This window comes from Gymnogyps californianus, chromosome 5 (genome assembly GCF_018139145.2).
Source record: "Gymnogyps californianus isolate 813 chromosome 5, ASM1813914v2, whole genome shotgun sequence".
NCBI classification, from domain to species: Eukaryota; Metazoa; Chordata; class Aves; order Accipitriformes; family Cathartidae; genus Gymnogyps; species Gymnogyps californianus.
Genome location: NC_059475.1, coordinates 25,028,999 through 25,050,789, shown reverse-complemented (window position 1 = coordinate 25,050,789; position 21,791 = coordinate 25,028,999). Strand labels below are relative to the sequence as shown.

At 40.0% G+C, this 21,791-nt stretch overlaps 1 protein-coding gene across 2 annotated transcripts; it reads right to left on the bottom strand.

Moving 5' to 3' along the window:
* Positions 1-343: 343 nt before the first annotated feature.
* On the bottom strand, positions 344-15,793 carry API5 (apoptosis inhibitor 5). 2 transcript variants are annotated; one of them, XM_050897350.1, is made up of 14 exons: positions 15,690-15,793; positions 11,954-12,115; positions 10,902-10,995; positions 9,797-9,862; positions 9,277-9,428; positions 7,691-7,897; positions 7,051-7,155; positions 6,268-6,357; positions 5,500-5,681; positions 5,192-5,285; positions 4,648-4,704; positions 3,648-3,724; positions 3,154-3,290; positions 344-1,556 (listed from the first exon to the last, which is right to left on the bottom strand). In XM_050897350.1, the coding sequence occupies exons 1-14, from the start codon at positions 15,756-15,758 to the stop codon at positions 1,477-1,479; spliced, it is 1,572 nt and encodes a 523-aa protein (XP_050753307.1). In that variant the 5' UTR covers positions 15,759-15,793; the 3' UTR covers positions 344-1,476. The 2 variants fall into 2 exon arrangements, with proteins under 2 accessions (XP_050753307.1, XP_050753306.1); XM_050897349.1 differs by lacking the exon at positions 344-1,556 and adding an exon at positions 2,427-2,874.
* Positions 15,794-21,791: the final 5,998 nt, after the last annotated feature.

Genomic DNA, 21,791 nt, shown 5'->3' with positions numbered 1-21,791 from the left:
GTAGTGATAAATATCAAAGTGTGTTAATGAAGACACCTGAGTCAGATTCACAAGCAAATACAAATGGAGCTAGGTAGGGAAACATCACTTTCAGGCATTTGTCTGTGTCTGTGGATATCAAATGGCTGGACAAAAAAAGGGAGGATAAGAAATAATCTTCATTCTTCCAAAGCCTAAGCTATTTTACATCAACACACCCTGGAACACTTATTAAAATTCTCTTCCTCTGTCCCAACTTCTTTTTACTATCTGCTAATTCCTTTATAATGTTGAATGACCTGAGAAGTAAAAATATTGAGCGGTGAGAATAAAAAAAAAAAAAAAAAAAAAAAAAGCATTGTGCTCTTACATTGTATTTTCTGGGTGTACACCAGTAAATAAGAATCCCAACTTGCTATGGAAAAAATAGCATGGAATTGTTAACTTTTCCACCTGAATTGAACTACATAGCTGGAATTTTTCAATGTTACCCAAAATACAATTTTATTTATATATTTTTAAATGCGACTGTATTGGTCAAAAAAACCCCCCAAAACAAAACAAAACAAAAAACCCACAAAACAAAAAAAACAACCCTCAAGTGCCAACTAATGCAGAAATCTGCAAAACATAGAAAAGAGCCAGGTACTGCTACGGCCCAGCTCCAGCCTATGAAGCTTAATCACTGCATCAGTCTTTACCCATTCCTGGAATAATTCTAGTCATTTATTGTTTTGTTTCTCCTGTTCATTTACTGAAATTTCACGGCATAACTATATGCACATTCATATTAAACATTAAAAATTCATTTGCAAAACATCACTTTTGCATTACAATGCACGGAGAAGAGTAAGATGTGCAAACCAAAAAACACCACATTCTCCACATCTCTAAGTAAAAGGACTGCTTCATGCTACAAGCAAAATAAATTTCCATCCATGTTGCAAACTTTAGAAAACCAGCATGTATCTCATTCAAGTCCATTTAAAAAAGTAAATCAAAGCAAATTTAAGAATGGTACTCTTCTCCACATATTGCAAAATATGGTTACAGATGAGGAAAGGATTACTTCAGCTGCTAAGCTTATCTGACATGTATCTCTGTTGTCATGCCTTTCCTGTCCATTACTTAATACATAAACTCAATTATATAGTTTCAGTTATGCAGTAGCTGATTTTTAGGTTAATATACAAACTGTCAAGATGTAGCTTTTGATAAAACATCTACGCTCTTTTCCAATTTTGGATAAATCCTGAAGACACTTCAAAAATAAGAACCCAAAACCGCTGACTGTAAGCATCCAAAAATACAGTTGTAGTTTCACTATGGACAAGTTGTAGTCCGTTAGAAAAGTAGATCATACATACAAAGGTATAAAGAACATTTAAGTCAGTCTTAGTGGAAGGCAGTCCTTGAAGGAAACAATACTCCAAGCAAACTTGCTGAGTAGCACTTTCACTTTAGCCCTTCAGGGGCATGGAATATTTAGCAGTCTACTCAGTAGATTCTTCCTCGGCTACGATTGCCACGTCCTCCCCAGCCTCTTCCTCGTCCACCCCGGAAACCACCTCTTTGCTCTGAAATAAAAGTAAAAACTGTTCATACAGGTTTTATGCTGTATACAGATTAAAATGAAATAGCAATAACTGGAGGTATTGAAGGCTGACTTCAACAGACAATGGACCCCACTAATTGTAAAAGGAGGTCAGGAGAACTAGCGCCTCTGAACTAAATGTAGTCTTTCTGCATACTAATACTATGATACGTAACTGTCCCATTATTTTAGAACTGTATTTGGGCCAATCCATTATCACAGAATTGAAAACTGGTCTGTAAAGAATGTCATTAGGCTATCTAGCTCATCCTTTCATCCAATAACACCACATCGATCTTGAGGCATTTGTCTGACTTGCTCCTAGTGATTTTATGAAATGATGGAAAACCACAGCTTTGTCAGTCTATCTGTCCTTTTCTATCCTTAACATTAAGTTATCGCCAGCATACTTAAGTTTTTTTGCTGGGCTGGTACTTAACTATATACAATTAAAAATCTTAGACACAGACAGATACCACAATCTGTATATTGTAGAAAACTTTTCCTTTCCCTTTGTTAAGAACAAATCTGATCACAGCAAAAAAACCCACAACATATTCTGTTAAAGTTTCTTTGGATTTGTTTGAAAAATATATCAAACTCTCATTCCCCTTCCATGCTTTCTCTTCATGTACAGTCTTAAAATACAGGTCATATAAATCTACAAAGAGAACTGTGTGCTTATTTTAAAGAGTACAGAAATCAAAAGCTGAACAGAGGCCTAAGCATCTCGCTAACAAGAAACAGTAGCAAGCAATAACAAATTTTTGGTTGAAAACTTCCTGATTTTTAGAACCATAGGATTACAAACTTATCTTAAAAGACACAGGTGCATCACCTGAAGTCTGCAGTAAGAAATCTGCAGAAGATTTTATCTTTTCTCTTTGTTTTATATATAAGACAGTGCTTTATATCAGTTTTTCAACCTATGGGCATGGACGATAATTTGTCATAGCAGGCTGTTCACTTCACAGAGGTAGGACCAATGGGCCTACAGGGAACACAACAAGAATGGGTTGCTGCCATTGTTGCGCCTATTCAGCCAGTCTGCAACTGCTCTCATGTTTTGTCCAGAAATATGACTTGCAGAGAGACAGCATTACTCTGACTGGGAGCATGAGGACATAACCGTGTGTCTGCACAGTGAACCTGGCAATTCCCAGAAGTTCTGGATCAGGTCTGCAACATCAGCAGTGGCTGTAATAGGAATTCAGCACAGGTCCAGTCGTATGACAGGAGGCGGCCCAGCTCTGCCACTTGCAGCAACTGGTCTGTCCAATGGGAAATTTGGGGTGCGAGTGCTGTGTGTCATAATAGAGAACACAATAGTTCAATTACTAACTCTATGTATTAAAACACTACTAAAACTAACTTGCAAAGGACGTCTAGTTTGTAGGCTGGTAACACTCAAGCACTGTAATAGATCAACAGCTAGAAAGAGACCATTACACACAAAAATTGGTGACAGTACAATCTGATCTTCCGAGAACCTGATAGTAAGTTGGCTTAATTTGTTTGTTCCCCCCCACCCCAAGGCACAACTGTCACTAGACAAAGTTTTTCCAAGCTGCCTAACTTACCGTAAGAAAAACTACCCAGATTACTGCTGTATTTTCCACTGGGAGGATTATATATTTGCCTGGCATCCCTTTTTGGTCCTGCCGAAGCTTTCTTTGGGGGTGAACTTGAGGTTGTATCTTCACTTGCTCTTTTTTGACTGACAGAAGAAAACAAAAACAGACCATTATACCCCTGTGGTGACAAGTACAGGAATAGCAGTTCAGCCCCAAAGATTAACCACTGGAAGCTAGCAGCAGCTAATGAAGATGCCCTGAATAATACTTCAAAAGAGGAAGTAAGCTAGTCTCCACTTGATTTGGTCTATTGTATTCCTAAAGCAAGACTAAGATTATCACTCCACAGCCTTAATTCCTTCCAGGATGGGTGTTATATTTGATTGTGAAACTTCTAGCTCATGTGCTGTGTATATTATATATACACAGCTTGGGATCTTTATTTTGTAAACAGCAAAAAATTAATACCACCGTTTTCTTTTTTTATGAAAAACTCTTACCTTGCATCTGCCTTCTGTACTGGTTTCCAGGACAGTGTAACTGTACTTTTATAAGAAGGAGGAATATGGAAAAGATCCTATGGAATCAAAATTGGACAGTTTATTCTACAGTTAAATTCATGTAAATTGCACTTCAAAATTTTAGCTACCTACTGAGACTCCAGAATAACAGTTACTTTCCAACAATTTTAAATCCTTGTTGAAGTCCCACGGCAGAGGGAGAAGGCAGCAGTAGCTAACTGCTTTATCTGGCTGCCTTAGCCCATACACTTTACTAGGAAATTCAGATGAGATTTATATTAACAGAATAGCGTCTTATACTGACATAATGTGCTTTCTCTCTCTCCCTATGCACATAAAGCATCTTATAATGAACTACAATGGCTCCCGCAGGGAGACATCTGATATCCCTACGATGGTAAGAGACAGGCTTCTCAATACTGTGGGCAAAGTTTTTGGTTTATCGCGGTGACTAAGAGCGAGAGATGGGAAGTGAAGGAAGAGAGGAAGAGGTGGTTAGAAGAAATCAGAATGGTTTCAAGGGCTCTGGATGGAAGTCTGTTTCTGCAGCCCATCTCTCCTAGACTCTTTGGAGAAAAAGGTTCTGTATAGCAGCTTGCTTTGCCTCCTCCCTCCTTCACATCTCCTTGCACCTCTTCAAACTATTCCTTACCCCTCGTGCCACTGCAGTAAAGGGAAATGACAAGGAAAAAGGCTTGGCCAGAATCCAGAGACCCCTAAAGCAAAGTCTTCTGCTCCTGTGGGCAAACAGTGCTGCAAAAACAGGTCTCAATACCCTATACCAACAACAGCAGCAAACGCTAAGCAGCTTGCATAAAGAGCAAATCCATGTCTCTTCAGAAACAGTAAAGCAGCAGCAACCCTGAGCTGGCTAACACTGACTAACTTAACACAATACAGCTTAGTTCAAATCTATTCCTTTTTTCTGCACAGGTTACTCTACCGTGTGAATTTACTCCTTCATAATGTGAGGACTTACCTTGATTAAAACATTAATGTTGTTGGTTATTTTCAAGGCAACCACTTTAATCTTGTTCTGTAAAAAAAAAAAAAAGAAACATCACTGAACACCTAGTAGCTTTAAATTATGCCAACTGCATTTGAAGTCGTAACATTAAACTGACTGCTCTTCTTAGTGAAAGGTGTGTACACTTCTGAGTTTTCATTACAACTATTTTTAGGCTTCTTGCAGTTTTACACTAACTAGTTGCTTTTAATGTTCCAGTGTACTTCCCGCTAAAATTTTTTTCCCCAATATATGAAAATTTCCCCTTCAAAACAAAACGCAGAGCACAGTTAAGCCAAACACATGTGGATGCAGAGAGTAGCTAACAGTAGAAACTAAAAGATCATCTTAGCTTGCAAAATGCAGCATCAGGAAAGATGCAGTTGGAATAAATGTTAGCAGTATTATTCCCTTAATCTATTTGCATGCTTACAGCAGACTGTAGCCCATTAATGTGTGCCAATGGTTATTTTGGTAGGCTCAATTAGAAAAATCAGAATTCCTGAACAATACTTACCTCCTCTGTTTTCAAGGCTTCTCCTGTTTTTCCTTGAAGTGCTAGACGAAGCTGTCGAATATACACCTGCAACCCTCGAGCAAAATACTGTAGCCTAAAAAAATTGAAAAGCAATCTGTTAATAAATTTTACATATTCCCATAAAATAAAAGCATAAGCAAAGGGAAGCTGTAATCTCATCTTTTTCCCCCTTAGGAAAAATGCTTAAAATAAGTCTTCTATCAATCTGATTTGTGCTTCTTTAGCATCCAGACAATAATAATTCACACTTTCTAACAGAACTCTAACACTTGCCTCTAAATGATTACCTGATTTTAAAGTCTTTCAATTTTTCTGCATTCAGCTTGGCTGTGAGGAAGTCCGGAAGTTTACGACCGAGCTGATGGAAACTATACAATAAACACTCCACATAACTGAATTGCAACTTGGGCTCTTCATTGCCAGCGTTTTCTCCATTCTCTGCTTCCTCTGGAGGAAGGGGCATATACTCCTAATGAACAGAAAGGAAAAACAAATGCATGAGACACATTTACGCAGACTGACCATTCTTTTCCAGTGTTTGAACTGGAGGGTTTATTTATGCTGAGAATTTAAGAAGTATCCCCCATCCCTATACTAACGTGATGAACAGCTGCATGAAGTCCTGGTGCAGGTGGTTTGCCTACACTCATGTGACTTGACACCTCTGACTCAGAGGAAGTGTAACGGTAGCACTGCTACCACAGGAAGCAACAATGTACTGCACCAATGCTTCTGAAACAGCACTGAATTTGCTTAAAATTGTCAGTGCAGATACAGCCTTTAATGAGATCAACATGAGTCTCTCATGACTATAAAATTTAAAAAGAACAAACCCACATGAGTTTACTGGATTAAAAACATTATGCAGGTAACAGCTCTCTATCTACAAAGGCTCTGAATTGCAAAATGATATTTGACCTTATATCATGGACAGAGCGATCATTGAAATGGCCACTTTAGAAAAAGGATAAATAGATTAATAGATAAAAATAACTTGTTGTGATGAAAACTTTTTTTAAAGTGCTTTACATGAGTAAAAATTGAATTAGTCTTACCAGTAATTTATCAAACAGCTTCTTCAAATTTGATTCAAGCTTTTCCATATCGCCACAAAATGAACTCATTTCAGCAAGAAGCTTCAACACCTACACATAAGGATAGCCAGGTTTTTGTGTGTTAACTGAAAAGTACAAAGGCTTAACTTTCAACCTAAAAGTGATTATCACATCATTATGGCTGGCACAGTAGAGGTCAGCTATTACAATTAAACCCCTCCCAAACATCAGGAAAGAATACCAGGAGGAACATGCCTAGTCTGTTTTTCATATCCTCAAAGAGAAACACAGGTTTGTGTGTCTAATCCCAACAAGCATCATTAGTCAACAAGTAAACAAAACTTCATCTCCCCTGTCTGCAGCACAGCTCACCTTCAAAGTGAGATTCACAGAGATCTAACTGAAGCTGCAGCACTGATTAATGTAAGCAAAATTATAGACATTCAGCCACTCCCTTAGGAGGCTAAGTTAGCACAAGCCATGCAACAATCATTTCAGTAAATGCTATATGCTTAAAAAAAATTGACAGCAATATAAAAGCGATTACACCAATCTACTTATTCTAGCCTTTCCTCAAAAGCTCAGGACAAATGACACATGCTTTAAAAGGCAATGCTCAGTCATGCCTCAATACAGCAGATTTTTTTTTCTAGTATAGCTAGTTTTCCTCCAAGCCAAGAACTGAAAACCACTTAAGAAAGGAGTTCACAATTTTAAAAATAGCTGTCTTTGTCTAAGATGCTTATTTTTTATGATTTGAAAGACATTTTAGCTTTGGCTTACCTCTAACTGGATATCAAGACCCTCCACTGGAGTAGTCAAAGAACTGAGGTTTGGCAGAACATGCTCACAGAAGTAAGTAACAAATTTTGTGGAATGAACGTTTTTCTGCAAAAAACACCACACATTAGTCAGGCTACTCTTTGAGTTCGAAGGAGTTAAATGTTCTTCCCCCATCACTCCACCACCCTTATAAACGCCTACCACACAGCTATACCTTAAAGCTTTATTAAACTTCCCTCTAACTCCTGAAATGCAGACACCCTTCCAGGTAGCTTAAACTCAGAGGCTCTCTGCAACAGGGGCTGAAAAGATTGCCTATAACCCAAGAATAGCACAATTGCCTGGCACTAGACTTGAAATAATCAAACTCATACATGTATAAGCCTAATGAGAGAATCTTGTCATAATTCACTACAGCATCTTAAAATTGAAAGAAAATACTGAAGAGCAGAGAATAACACAAAAGCTCTTTGTATCTGGAGGCTTTAAGGATGTCTTCCAACATTTTAATACATTAGAAGCTGAAGGTGGAGAAGTATTGATATGCTGTCATTCTAACATAATCATTGAGAACACCAAAGAGAAGCTACAGCCATTAACTTTCCACAATATTCCTCGTGCAAAACAAATAAATACATACTGAAAAGAGTGGCACTGCCTGCCGAGTACACTGTAGAAGTCTGTCCACACAATCTGGATCAGATGGATTGAATGTTTGTTCCAGGTCAGCTTGTTCGGCTACCAGCTCCACTAGTTGTTGCCTCCCACTTACTGTCTGTAAGCTTTTTAATCCAGACAATATTTTCATGAACAGAACAAATTCCTCGCCCGTCACATCTTCCAGCACCTTAACAGAACACCAGAAAACATATTTCTATGGTGGTAATTTGCAAATCTCCAAGCCAAACTACTTGATTTGAAAAGGTTAAGTATGCAAATATTTAGCATTTAAATTTAGCTTCTAGTTATTTAAAAACACAAGTGTAAAGGAACACGTGAAAACATGCAGTATAATTGTATGCACCTCAGTGCACACAATGCACCATTAAAGTAACTGCCATCAAGTTGTGCACAGGAAACATTATTTTTCTTGATCTCTAACCTTAAAAACAAATTTTTTATCTAACAAAATCATTTAACATTTATTCTGCCTGAAGCATATGAGTATCTACTCATTATTGATTGTTTTAATACTTTTTGTATCTTTCTCAGCTTGGAGACTGCACAGGAATCTCACAAAATCCAACAAAGACAAATGCAAAGACCTGTACCTGGGATGAACTAACTTCCCTGCATCAGCACATGTTGGTGGGTGACTGGCTGGGGAACTGCTCTGTTGAAAAGACCCTGAGGGTCCTAGGGGACAGCAGGCTAAACTAAGTGTCAGCAGCATTCCTTGGGTGATGAACAGTGTCCTGGGCTCTGACGAGAGCATAGCCAGTAGACTGAGGGAAGCAAAGGGATCGAGGATTCTCCTTTGCTATGCCCTCAGACCAAATCTGGAATACTGCACCTAGCATCGGGCCTGCCTGTAGGAGGAAGCTGTTGATAAGCTTTAGAAAGCCCAGCCAACAAGGTGATCAGTGTCTAGAGCATATGACCTGTGAGGAAAACCTAAGGAAACTGGGCTTTTTCAGCCTAAAGGAAAAAAGTCATAAGGGGGTGAGGTGACCTAACAGTAATCTTTCAATACTTAAGAGCAAGTCACCAAGAGTAGGAGCCAGGTTCTTTACTGAGGTGGACAGGGTGAGAATGAGACAATGATGCAAAACTGAAATGGAAGGTTCCAACTGGATAAAGAAAAAAACCAAAATCATGTCGAGGACAACTAAACATTGGAGCTGGTTGCCCAGACAGCATGGGAAATCGCCATCCTTAGAGGTTTTCAAAACCCAACTGGACAAAGCACCAAGAAATCTGATCTGAATTCAACTGAGCATGATTCACTGAGGTGATCGATCTCCCAAAGTTCCTTTCCAACGTGAATGATTCTACAATTCTAATAAAAGTCGCTCTTACAAAATGAGAAGAGCCTAGCATTATTTTAATATTCCCACAAAAAAAATGCTGCAAACTTTGAATTGTAGCAGAATAGGACAACTAGAAGACTGCACTTGTACAATGCTTAACTCTACATGTGGTTTAAACAAACAGACCTCCAGAGCAATGCCAGTGATAAGGGATGGTTTAATAATACTTAAGTTTGTACTGAAATAAGACACTCACCTTCTTTGATTCAGTCAATATGAACTCTTCTACCTCCTTTGTCATCACCTCCTCAGGCAGGGTTTTCAGTTTTGTAGAGAGGAACTTGATGGCTCTCTCTCTCACAATATCCTCTCCCTGAAGAATTTGACTGAATAAGCCTCCCAAAGTCCCTGAATGGAGAATAAATCAGGTAACGCAAACTATTTTAGAAGTTGAGAGCTGAACCTTCTATGCAGAAGAAAGAAGTTTTGTCCTGTAAGACTCCATGACACATTTTAAAATAACTGCTATACTAACTTTTAAGAAAAACCAAAATTTTCATGTAGCTTGACATAAGAATCCACATTCTTTTATTGGTCTGTATAATTCAGATCCACAATTATTGAAAAGTTCAGTATTGTTTGTAAAACCAAACAATGAGTCTGTGTCTCTAACTTTTGCATTGTACTAAGAAGATACAAAATTGAGTCCTGTTCTCATTCTACTAGAGACTGGGAAGTATTAACAAAAGACATTTATAGAAAAATGTGTCCTTTACCTTTAGCATCCATCTTAAATATACTGAGCAAAGCATTGTTCACCAAATTGAATTCTGCAGAATCATCTGAAGAGAGAAAAAACCTGATATGCATATCCTTGAAATGCAAACGTAAGAGCAGAAAAACAAAGAAAGATTTCTGATATCACACAAGAAGTAGTCTATCCTCAGCATTTAATTATAAACAACATAACTTGTATTTTTAACGACTACTAGACTGAGGAAGTAGAAAGCCACAATTATGAAACCTGGAAGCAAACCAAAAAGGCATTTGCCACTTCAGCCCCCCTACCAAAACTTTAACATTACAAACTTGATAGGACTGAAAACTTGAAGGGAAGTTATTAATCAATATATTTACTCATTTTAAGGAATAGCTGAATAAACAAGCTGACCTTTACTCAATTAAGGTAAAATAAATAGTTATTTCTTTTTACACTCTTAAGTAATCTACAGTATTTCTAGGTGGGAGAAACAATTTTCCTCTTGAACTGAACGAAGAAACGTGTAAGTCTCAAAAAAAAAAAAGTCTCTTCTGAGAAGCCTGGAGACTTAATCATGCATTTTTAATACAAATTTGAACATCTGATATTTAGCAGTCTCGAACTTATTGACATTAAAAAATACATACTGTGTATTAAATTCGGAATTAAATATTTTGTACCAGAAATGCACTGTATGGAAGAAAATGCCTTCAGGATTTTTAAAGTTCCTGAGTACGAGGATTAGAAATCCAGTAACTCTTTTTCAGAAGGCAATTTGCTGCAGTCCATACCTGGAGGGGCTTTTGTTTTGCTCCCCCCCCCCCCCCCCCTTTTTCTACAGATGCTTTCAGAGAACTTGAATGAAAAAAAAAATTGTTATATTTAAAAGAAAGATTTCCAGTTTAGATTAGGATAATTAGCGACCTTTCAGCAGAAGTAGCAGCATAACTGTACAGCAAATATAAAGGGGGGAAAAGAGCAGAAGCAGGACATGAATGGCACTGGGACAGCCTGCTTTGTAACAAATTATGAATCAACGGAAAATGTTTTACAGAACAAAATTGTACACATTTTTAGGTGTGCCACAAGGAGATCAGCCAGGAAACTACCATGTCTCCTACCTGACTGTAGAAGCTGGGTCAGTATGTCTGCTACCCGAGGAAGATTTTCTCCAGTGGCAAACTGAGGCAATTCCTTGATTGCTTGCCGCCGGATCTGTCAAAATTGTCAGTATCGTAGAAATAAAAAATTAAAACCAAAAAGTAATTACAAAAAAACCCCACCAGGCAATTCAACTACCAAGTTTGGCAGAAAAATCAGCCAAATCTGAGAATATGACCACATATTCTTTTAACATGAGTATCATATTCAGAAAGCAATGTTCAAGTTTCAGACTTTAATGGCAGTCGAAACTTCTTATTTGTTATGAAATTATTATGACATATTTATGAAGAAAATAATATATTTTTCTTAGATCTAAGCAGCACTGGAGAAAAACCAAATTCAAACAGCACCTCTGTTCACAAAATCGTTCATTTGATAAACAAAATAAAGGGCTGGAATCTGTGTTACTATGGAGTCTTATTTGCTAACAGGAAGGATAGTTTTACAGTTATGCATATGGCAGAGATAAACTCTAGGTTTTGTTCCCAGCACTGATAAAAATCCTTGAATGATCTGCCCAAATCATTTAAGATCTGATAACCAAAGATGCTTCAAACCTTTGGGTACAGCTTCTATCAACACCACAGAAGCAGTGTGAAGCATCTCAAGACTTCTGCAAGAATAATACATTCAGAATCACCTCCCCATGGTTCTCAGGTGCGAACAAAATTTTCTTGCCTCCCAACACGATTTATTAGAATCAATTACCACAAAGTGCTTTTTGAAAGGAAAAAATGTAATAGATATTAAAATAAACTGTACCTAAGTTTCTTTCAACAGAGCTATTCCTTTGATGGGAGTGATAAAAACAAATGAAAACTGATGTATCTTCCCATATCATCACATAATAGATTCTTTTATTGCAGGAATACAACTAAGTATTCTTAAGTTCTCCAAAGACCAACCCTCCCCTCCCAAAAGACATAGCCTATGGAAAAAAAAAAAAAAAGAAAAGAATAAAAAAATATAAATTCAATGTATCAACTTGCTACAAGGTTCTTATTCTTACAGAAACATCTTCATCCTCACAGAGGTCCAACTGGGCATTGATAGCCGAGTCAGCTAGCTCAGGAAAATGCTTGAAGAACTTAGGAATAAACTGGGCTGCAAGTCTCTTCTCCTTGGCACCTCCTTTCACACCATCCAAGATCGCCTGGTATGCATCCTTATGCTGAAAGAGGAAAAACAGAATACATAAATAGAAAAATCTTGGGGTATTCTCAAGACAAGGAAACGATTTTTTCTCTCCCATTCACTTCAACTATTTAAGTGAACGATATCATAGAAGCTTCATACAAAGAAATAAATTTATCTCTTAGACCAATGTAACCGTGCCAATGTAGTAAAATTTGCCTCCATTGACTGGTTTTTACTGTTATTCTGGTTACTCTGTCTGTTCAAGTGCCTAGCGTTCAAAGTGCCAGCCCTAAGGCTAACAGCTCTTGCACACCACTTGTGATTAGATCAGTGCAGATGCAAGGAATGACATGATCACCTTCCCTGAACTTGGGCAGAGGAGTTTCTGCCTTCTGTCTGCTCGTTTATTGTCTCTCAAGTAGAGTTACCTCTCTCAACAACTGTGTCACTGGAACAGATCATGAATGATTTTTAACATATATTGCACTAAAGCATCTCTGGCATCTATTCAAGCAGTTAACTTAATCTGAGATAAAACATAGTTCTTAAAAGATCTGTTAACAGAGATTAGATAAAAAAAAAAGAAATCTCCACTTGAAATATAGAAATAAACACTTCAGCAACAGAGTAGAATATTCTCAAGCTGCTCCAACTAGAATCACATAGGCATTTCTGACTTTGTGCCTACAGGACTGAAACTTTAGAATAAATAGAAGTCTTTGTTGTGGTTAGCTATGTGTTTGCGAAATAAAAGTCAGCATTATTAGGATGCTAGCAAAAATCAGAACCTTCTACGATTAATTTTCCTCATGGCTGTAAAAACAACGTTTTAGACCACTTATTCTACTTTGAACAGCAGCACCAACAGCATAGGACACTTTGCTTCATTTACATTCAATTTCCCAGAGCCACATATATCATCACCCCTACTCCACATAAAAGTTTACCCATAGCAAATAGAGATACTAATTTACAAAGCAGTACGCTGCATTAATTCCCTCTCAAGTAAGCTGTATTTTAACATTCAGTACCAATAGTCCTTAAACATTCCCTACACCTTGTTGATAGCTCTCCATGTTGCCAGATTCTGAACTGGATTGGGACACTGATCTGGGGGAAAAAAAAAAAAACAAGGAAAAAAATGGTTGCTTTTCAGCTGATCCACATCCCCATCGGGTTTGCTCTGTAGCTGTGCCAACACAGTGCACTCAACAGCAAAGGCAGGAATGAGCCAGCACAAACTAACAATGAAATACACATTATTATAGTCACAAGTTCTCAGACTGCACATTAAGAACAACTTTTTTGTGGAACAAATTACTTAAACTTAATACATACTAAAAAAGCATTCATACAGCTATGAAATAGAGTAGCTTGTGTTCCATGAATTTTTATTACTGCATGCTAACTACTCCTATCATTTAGGCAAAATACAGTTCAGGCAGGAGTTTGTTTTACCCTGTACCTGGCAGCACTGAATGCTCAAGAAAAAAGCAGGCAACTGCAGAAGCAGTGTGATCCTTCAGTTTTGCACATTTCCTCCCAATCTCTAACACAGGAATGTCCTAAGCCAGAGACAGTGTCCAGACCTTTATTTTTAATAACTGTCAATTGACCAATCATCCATTAATTTCTCTAGATTAGTTCTTGAACGAATTCATACTCTATAATGTCCTGTGACAAGTTTCACAATGTGTTATGGAGAAAAGTTCGTCTTCCTCTTTATTTTAAGCCTTCTTCGTTATAGTTTTTTTCAAGTTCTCACCTTCATTCCACTCATGAGGTAGACTCATCATACCTGAGCCCCTTTCTCAACTGAAACACTCTTTTAGAAGCTCAATACTTCTGGTCTTTTAAAGTACTCCTCTTAATGTCATACTTCTGGTTGTCCCCTTGCTCTTCTCCTCATGTTCAAAGTTTCTTTTTTGAGACAGGGCGACTATGACTTTTTGTAGTGAGAGATCATGTTCATAAGGTTGTTAAGAGATAATACAGTAATAAGTGGGATAAAACTGATAAATAAGGAACAATTACTTATGGCTTCTCAGAATGCAAAAACTGGAGACATCAAATAAGATTATGAAATGACAAGTTCAAAGGAGATAACTCCTTCACAAAGGTTAATGAAGTAATAGAACATTTTGCCACAGAACTTTTGTATGCCAGAAATATAATCAGTTAAAAAAAGCATCAGAGAAGTTCACTGAAGAATAATCTAGCAAGATATACTAATTACAAAGACACTATCTCTGGCTCTGGAAGCCCACAAGCTGGAGAGAGGCAAAGCTGGGAGAGTATATCAGGAATCATCACTCTATACTTCCCCTTGGAGGTTCTTACACATCTGCTATTGATCCCTGTCACAGGCTGCATTTCTTAACTGTGCTGGAGTTTGTTCTACCTAAGATGGCCATTCCTATCTTACAAAAGCTACCCACAATAGTCAAAATGATGATGGACTATGTATTTGTAAAACAGCACAGTAACAGCATCTGTTTTATTCTGCATCTCTGCCCATAGTTCCCAACATTTTTGTTGCACTTTTCAGTTGGCTCTGAGATGATGTTTTTGTTGGACTGTCTGCAAGGATGCTTTGTTTCACTAGGGCATAATTACACAAGCAAAGTGAATGGACTTGAATTAAAAAGAAAAAAACTCTTTTTTTAAAAAAACCCAAAGAACCACCATATTTGTTCTTCTAAAGAACTTTCCAAATGACCTTGCATAGTAGTATCTAGTTTAAAATCCACTGCTAGCTATGTGCAAAGCTACTTTCCTACTTATGCACATTATGACCAAAAAAAAAAAAAAAGTATCTATCTGCGGCTTTTTCAAGTAGCCATTCAGTAAAATGAGAGCCTAATGCAATTCAAAAACTAGTTTTTTTAAACTAACCATAATATTTTGTATTGGTAATATACCAAGTCATCCTCTTTTTTTGAATAATTCAGTAATGGTATAAACAAACTGCAGATCCTGCCAGGATCTTACAGGTAAAAATCTTCCTTTAGCTGTGAGGATCGACCTTCCATTCCTGCCTTAAGCAAAAAAAGAAAAGAACTACACGTAGTTATCAAACCATAACAGACTTCACCTTCCTCCAACAAGCCTTTTAGCAAGAGAGCCTGCCAGAAGCTCTCCGGAACTGCAAGTGTGCTGGATCACATCTGGATGACTACCGGTGTCTTCTTTAAGACCTGAATTCGCCAGGCGAAACTCCCCGCCCCCACGTAAAAGGCAGTCTAACTCTAGCTAATAACCAGTTAATATCCGCGACGCCACATTTAACAGGAGAGCTGCTGACAAGACAGGAAGAGGATGCTGCAAAAGCGACGAGAGCTGCTACCGTCCTTGCAGAACGGCAGGCGCGAAGCTCATCTCTACCCGCCCCCGCCCCGGGTCGTGAGGAAACCTACACCGCGAACAGCCCCGGGGGCTAGCCGGTTGTCCAGCGGGGCGAGCAGCCACTCCGGCGGCATCCCGTCCCGCTCGCCCACCGCCCGCCCCGTCTCAGCCCGCCCAGCCCGGAACTCCCCCCGGCGGCGGCGCTGCCGCACTACTCAAGCCCGAGGCCTAGCGAGGCCTTGCAGGCCGCAGCCACGCCGCACCTGGCCCGCCGTCTCAGTGGCGTCCGCCAGGATTCCGTAGTTGCGGTAGAGCTCCTCCACGGTGGGCATGGTGCGGCGGGGAAGGGGCAGAATCCGCCGCTGCAACCGAGGCCGCCACTGACGCCGCCGCCACTGACGCCACCGCCGCTCAGGCCGCCGCTACCGCTCAGGCCGCCGCCGTCAGCACCAACGAGGCGAAAGTCCCAGAGCAGCCGTGTCCCGGCGCCTGCGCAGCGCCCCCAGCCGGCTGGCGGTACAGCTGCCGGGCCGGGTTAAAGGCGGGGCGGAAGGGGAGCGGAGCGGAGCGGAGCGGAGCGGAGCGGAGCGTGGGTGTAGGTGCGCGGAGCCTTGCGCGCACCTACACCCACGCTCCCCCCCCAATGTGTTGTATACCAATGGAGCTTACGTGATATTAAACGGCTATTCAATGTAAACAGAAGTGCCCCGGCTCCTGCGTGGCGCCTCGTGTCTGGGTTTTTGTAATCGGAGCGCAAAACATAGTGCACTCTCACAACTGCCTGGTGGTGAAAGTATTTCAAAATTAGGTGAATTTTATCTGCCTGCCCTCAATCTCGAGCCACGGTACCCAGCGGCTTTTCCTGGTGTCAGGGGAGTGGTACGGAATGTGTGTGTTTGCTCAGGGATGTGCCATGTCCTTTACCTTTTGCAGCCTTGCTTTTTTTTTTCTGGGCTTTTCTTTGCACTCTTCCTCCTTTCCCTGATTGCTGTCTTCCCCCAGCTACCCGTTTCTGTATCCCTTTTTGTGTCTCATATACAAATGCTATGAAAGACATATGGGAAGTGCCTGTTGTATGCCGAGCTCCTGGTGCAAGAAAGAGACTGGTTTCCCGTGATTTGGTGACTTTCATCTTTTCCTGCAGGGGAAAATATCCCCTAATTCCAGCACATAAAAACCGAAGTATCTGCAGCTAATGTCAATGGAGGCAGCACACACACACTAGGCTCAAATGACCTAAATATAAATTGTGGCAAAAAAAAAAGGCTGTAGCAGTGTCTTCCCCTCATCTCAAGATGCTTTAGCATCCTGCTGATTTCACAGGCACTTAAAATGAAAGAGGATTCCCCTCATGTCAGCCTGAGGCCGAGCTAAGCAAAACACTGGACCTTTCTTTCATATCCTTTCCAGCAGGATGAAGGCTGCTTTCGGAGGCATTCGAAGCCCCGGTCTCTCTCCAGAGCTCATGCAGGGATGTACAGCGCATCAGGCATTTACCTTCCTTGCGTTGTTCCTCTGCTCTCACAGTGTTTCAGCAAGTGGCAGCAGTGACCACATCAGTCACCTTTCTCCACCTCTTTGAATTGAGGCCCGGTGCCTTTACCTGTCCGCAGGCAGGTTCATGCGGTTTTTGCATGCTCTGATGGGCTCTGAGGGTGCAAAAGCTTGTGGCTGCTGTCAGATCCAGGAGAGCACTAACCACGGCCTGACCCTTGGTGGGCTTGTGACCATTGCATTTACCCAAAGTAATCTTCTTAAAAGAATATGCTGGTTAATCTTAGTAGCGGGAACAAAATGTAATATGAGAGAAAAAATATTTTTAATGCATCAAAAGAGCTACGTGCATGACTAGCTTACCTGAACCTTTCATTTTCTAGGAAGGGACGGCTTCCTCAGGCAGCCTGGCGGATATTAAGAGATGTCAATCTCTTGCCCTCCAGCATCTTCCAGGCAGCATTGCACCTGAATGCAGATTTTAAAACTCTTCATAATCATCTTTATCAGCACTGCCATGGCAAGCTTTTACTACTTGGCCAGAAAAGAAGAAAGATGAACCTCCCATTTAATTGCTTTTTACCCCCCCGAAACGTTTACATAGATGGAGGTGCCTCGTTATCTCCTTTTCTTGCTTCTTTCCTCAACAGCACGCTACTAAACTGTGATGATATTCTATAGCAAACATTGATAATCAGATAAATATGTAGCATTTATACATTACTGTATGTATGAGAGCTGTGGAGAAAAAAGTGGAGAAAAAACGAGAAGAAGTAGGCATGAATGAAAATGGGTGTGAGAAGGGTTGTGTGCCCTCCGCGAAAGACTGGCACTCAGTGGTGGAGCAGAACAGGCGCTAGAGATACTGGAGAGTGATGGGAAAGGAAAGTGAACTCAACTGTTGGACTTTGGTGGCACCACAGGGAGATTAATGGGTGGGGTGGGATAGTAAGCGAATTCAAAATACTATAATAACATTATGTATTTTGTTATATCTAAGTATATATGTATTATTTTAATCACATTTATGTATGTTGTATCATAACATATATTATATACTTTAGAATTACACTTTTTTACCTTCTCTGGCAATGATACATTCAGCTTTGCTCATCAGCTTTCTAACAGAGAACACGCAAAATGAAAAGGGGTATTCAGAGCCACATTAAGAAAATATTTTCTCTGAGGTTCGTTCTATTTCTGTCCTTTGATCTTCCATGTGTCATCTTTTGTTTTTTTCCCTCACCTACTTCCTTGTTGCTTTACATCGTTCTTCTCTTCATTTTTTCTCTCCTTACAAAAATTTCCATTTTCCAATCTCTAGTTTTCACTTATATATGAAATATATATGAAAATATATGAAATAAATATTTTTTATAATGAATCTGTTTAAAATTAATCACCATTAGTCTTTAGCATTAATAGGGAAGAAACATGAATGAAGAGCTGATGGTCTTACAAGTTTAGGAGACATTGTTTGAAATTATTTTTCAAAGTTAGTCAGGGATCTCTTGGTTTGTTAAAGTTGGGATATTTTTGGAAATGTATCTTTAGAAAATCAAAAGCTTGAAATGGACATTTGAGAATGACACATAGCTTTTTCAGACTCTGCAGTGCAAGCCTTCTAGTTTCATGAAATATGATTAATCTGGCCATCAGTCAGGATTTTCCTCTCTTCTTTCTTCTCAGTCTCCTCATGCCAATGCATGTGGAGATAACCCTATGGTAAGGTACAGACTCATTTGATAACGAAGTGTTATCATTATACATTTGACTTCCATTCCTGCACACTGCCCACTAATCCATGTACACTGGCATCATTGCAGATCTCTGCACAATTTTCAGCAGGTTCTCCAGAGGAAAAATAATTTACTTGTGAAATCAATGAAATTTGCTTTTTTTCCTCAGAGGGAAAAAAATTGCTCTTCTTGTCCCACGACTGCCCTGGTCGTTGGTGGAGGACAGACTTTAGACAAAGCCATAGACATTGGCAATAATAGACTTCTATTATGACCATGACAGAAGGAGAAGACACACTTAATGAAAACTTCACACTGTAGCATCACGTGAATCCTCAGGTACCAAACCTGGCAGGTTTCTGTGGGCCAGATACCCGGTGGATAATAAAGTGTCTGAAAATGAGTCTGTTTGTTGGTTTATGCCAGATGAGCAGTTGATCCTGAATTCTTCTAATTTTCTGTTTCTCATGCTGTAGAATTGGACTTGAGTCACTAATAGAGCTTAGTTTTACAAATGAAGGGATATAGGAATTATCCCCCATCCATCTTAAAAATTTCTTAGTGTTTTTCAGAAAAAAGGTGTCCAGATACCACGGGGGAATACAGTGAATGCATAAAAATGTTCAGAGATGTAAAGCCTTTTATGGGCACACACCAAAGGCATCTCGCACGGCTATAAGCATCGAACTGCTGTCTTCAGCCATGCACAGATTTCCCCCCGATTCCTTCCAGCGTCATCTGACTGTCTTGCAAAATTTCTCCCCGGCGAGGCTGCCCGCCTTTTTTTCCCAGGGGAACGGCAGCCCCCGCGCCCGCTGCGTGGAGGAGCAGCGCGAGCCCCGCAGCGCGGGCCCCGCAGCCCCCTCCGCGCCAGCAGGTGGCGCTCTGCCCCCGCAGATGCAGCCGGGCGCCCCCCCCGCGGCTCCCGCCGGCGCTGGCAGCTTCCCGCTCCGAGGAGAGGAGGCGGTGTCTCGTCGAGTGGTACCTGCTCCCGTCAACGGAGCAATACCGAGCCTTTATTAAACGGTTTCCACGCAGTGTTGAGAACCGTGTTGCGTTGCTGTCTGAAAAAAACGTTACACCTAGGCTGTTCCAAGTGACGTCTCCAAATTCAGCCGGAAAATGAGATTAGAGAAATAAAGTTGGGTTTTTTTTTTCCTATTTTTTCCACGTTGCTGCCTTTGTACGTGTAATAGCAGTCTCATTGTACCCGTCTTACTGTTTACCCTGCTACGGTGTGTAGGAATTTTAGACTATCCTTTTAAGTGATTTGTGAACCTGTTAGTAATGCTCACTCTGTTCTATAGTTCAGAAGCTACCATAGCCCTAATAAAGCATTTGTGCCTTGCATGTTAACGATAGTTAATTGGCACTACTATTTGGAGCCCAGAATGCTGTGTGCCTTTCCACACAGGCAAGGTTGTGTAAAGACTGAAAACTCAGCCCTTGCCAGAGTCAATTTGATTCTCTTGTGTGTGTGGAACATTCACGCAGCAATAATAGAGAGGAAACATCTCGAAAGGTAGTAAAATGTTACTGTGAAACATAATATTTGGCAAGAAGACTTAAAAATGGACGTAGCATCTACAAACTGTTCAGCACAAAGAGCACCTATGGAAGGGGGACAGATGACTGGTTTATACTGAGTTTATTCTACTTTTGTTGAAAAGTTCCACACATATACAATGCTGGTTAGGGCATATTAATGGGAGAGATAACGAGTACGCCACCCTCCTTTTGAAAAGGTATAAAATGATTGGGATGTTAATTTTCTACAGGCTGAAGTTCGGTTGCATTGTGCCTCTCTGCTAACATGGTCATCATCGACTTGCCATGCCATGATCCCTTGTACCTCCTGGGACATTTAAACATGAGCCCACTGCTTCTCTGGGCTCACTCAGGGCAGGTTTCATCTCTGAATTCTGACTCCAAGCATTTTTATTTCCATGCTGCCAGTTCAGGGTCAGTGTACTGGAGCAGGACAGGAGTAGCCCAGCTGTACCCACTGTTGACTTTCAGCCAGTTTCTAGACTCCTGGCAAGGAGGAGGTTCAGAGGCCCTTGGGAAGGCAGACTGGGAGGAGGACGTTTAGAAAGTTGTAATGAAATGGGCAAGGGGAGGTTGAAGAGTAAGGATATGGAAATTGCAACAGTTTATAGGAAACCACCTGGAAGGGCAATGAAATACCAGCAGCTCTAGGACTGACTGTCATACTGACAAGGAAGACGTCTTGGTCATCCAGGTACAAGAGCTAGAGATGAAGTGGTAGTGTGCTTGCAATGCTGAAGTACTCCCTTACAACTGCCAGGGAGGGAACCCCTTTCTGTACTTGTCTTTCTTTTAATTGTTGCTATTCATGAGATTATACATCAGTGCCATTAACTACTGTGATTCGTTATGGGATTTTCTGTCCTGTCATTCCGGCCTGTATGTCACTAAAGGAATGACTGGGTTTGCTTTTCATACTTGTTGAAAAACCCTTTCACTTCTACACAGTCACTGAAAAAGAAAGTTACTGTTTTCGAAAATGTTTTGAATTAAACATGAATGTAATTGAAAAGTGGTAGTAATATTTTTAGGAAACTTTCAAAAGGAAAGTTCCATAAAACATACTTTCCAAACATTGGAGTGTGGCTAGACATGAAACTTTCAATGCAATTTCATATGAATATTCATGGCATATTTCATGAAATATTCCCTGCCATTCTGATGAAGTATTTCCACAACTTGAATAAGATATAGCTCTGGAATCACACAAATCAAACCATACAAAATACTCATCTACTGTTTTGTGAAATATTTCAAATAACTACATAAAATATTTGTGCTACCATCCATGAAGTATTCGCTCTCAATACCTTGTTAAAGTCTTGAAATTCATAGCAATATTCATGGAATGTTACACAAAGAAAGCAACACAGCCACAAGTTTAATCAGACGTAAGTATAAAATCACCAGAAGCAGGAACATAAGGCACCCTTGGTACATATCCCCAGCAACTGTCACTTTGGAGAAGGAATTGTGCACTGCTACCTCCCAGCACTCATGGAGTATTTCCACCTTGTTCTCACAAACATTGGGCAAAACTTGGCGCTTCGAACAACAGCAGGTAGTGCTCCATGGCATTTCCAC

What these genes read in the sequence shown, in the direction of transcription:
- API5 (XM_050897349.1), bottom strand. Translation starts at nt 15,758, where the DNA reads ATGCCCACCGTGGAGGAGCTCTACCGCAACTACGGAATCCTGGCGGAC. An exon ending in GACCCAGCTTCTACAGTCAG is followed by an intron (nt 9,863 to 10,901) that starts GTAGGAGACATG and finishes TTCTCTCTTCAG; the next exon opens with ATGATTCTGCAGAATTCAAT. An exon ending in GTACAGAAGGCAGATGCAAG is followed by an intron (nt 3,291 to 3,647) that starts GTAAGAGTTTTT and finishes TTCTTCTGTCAG; the next exon opens with TCAAAAAAGAGCAAGTGAAG.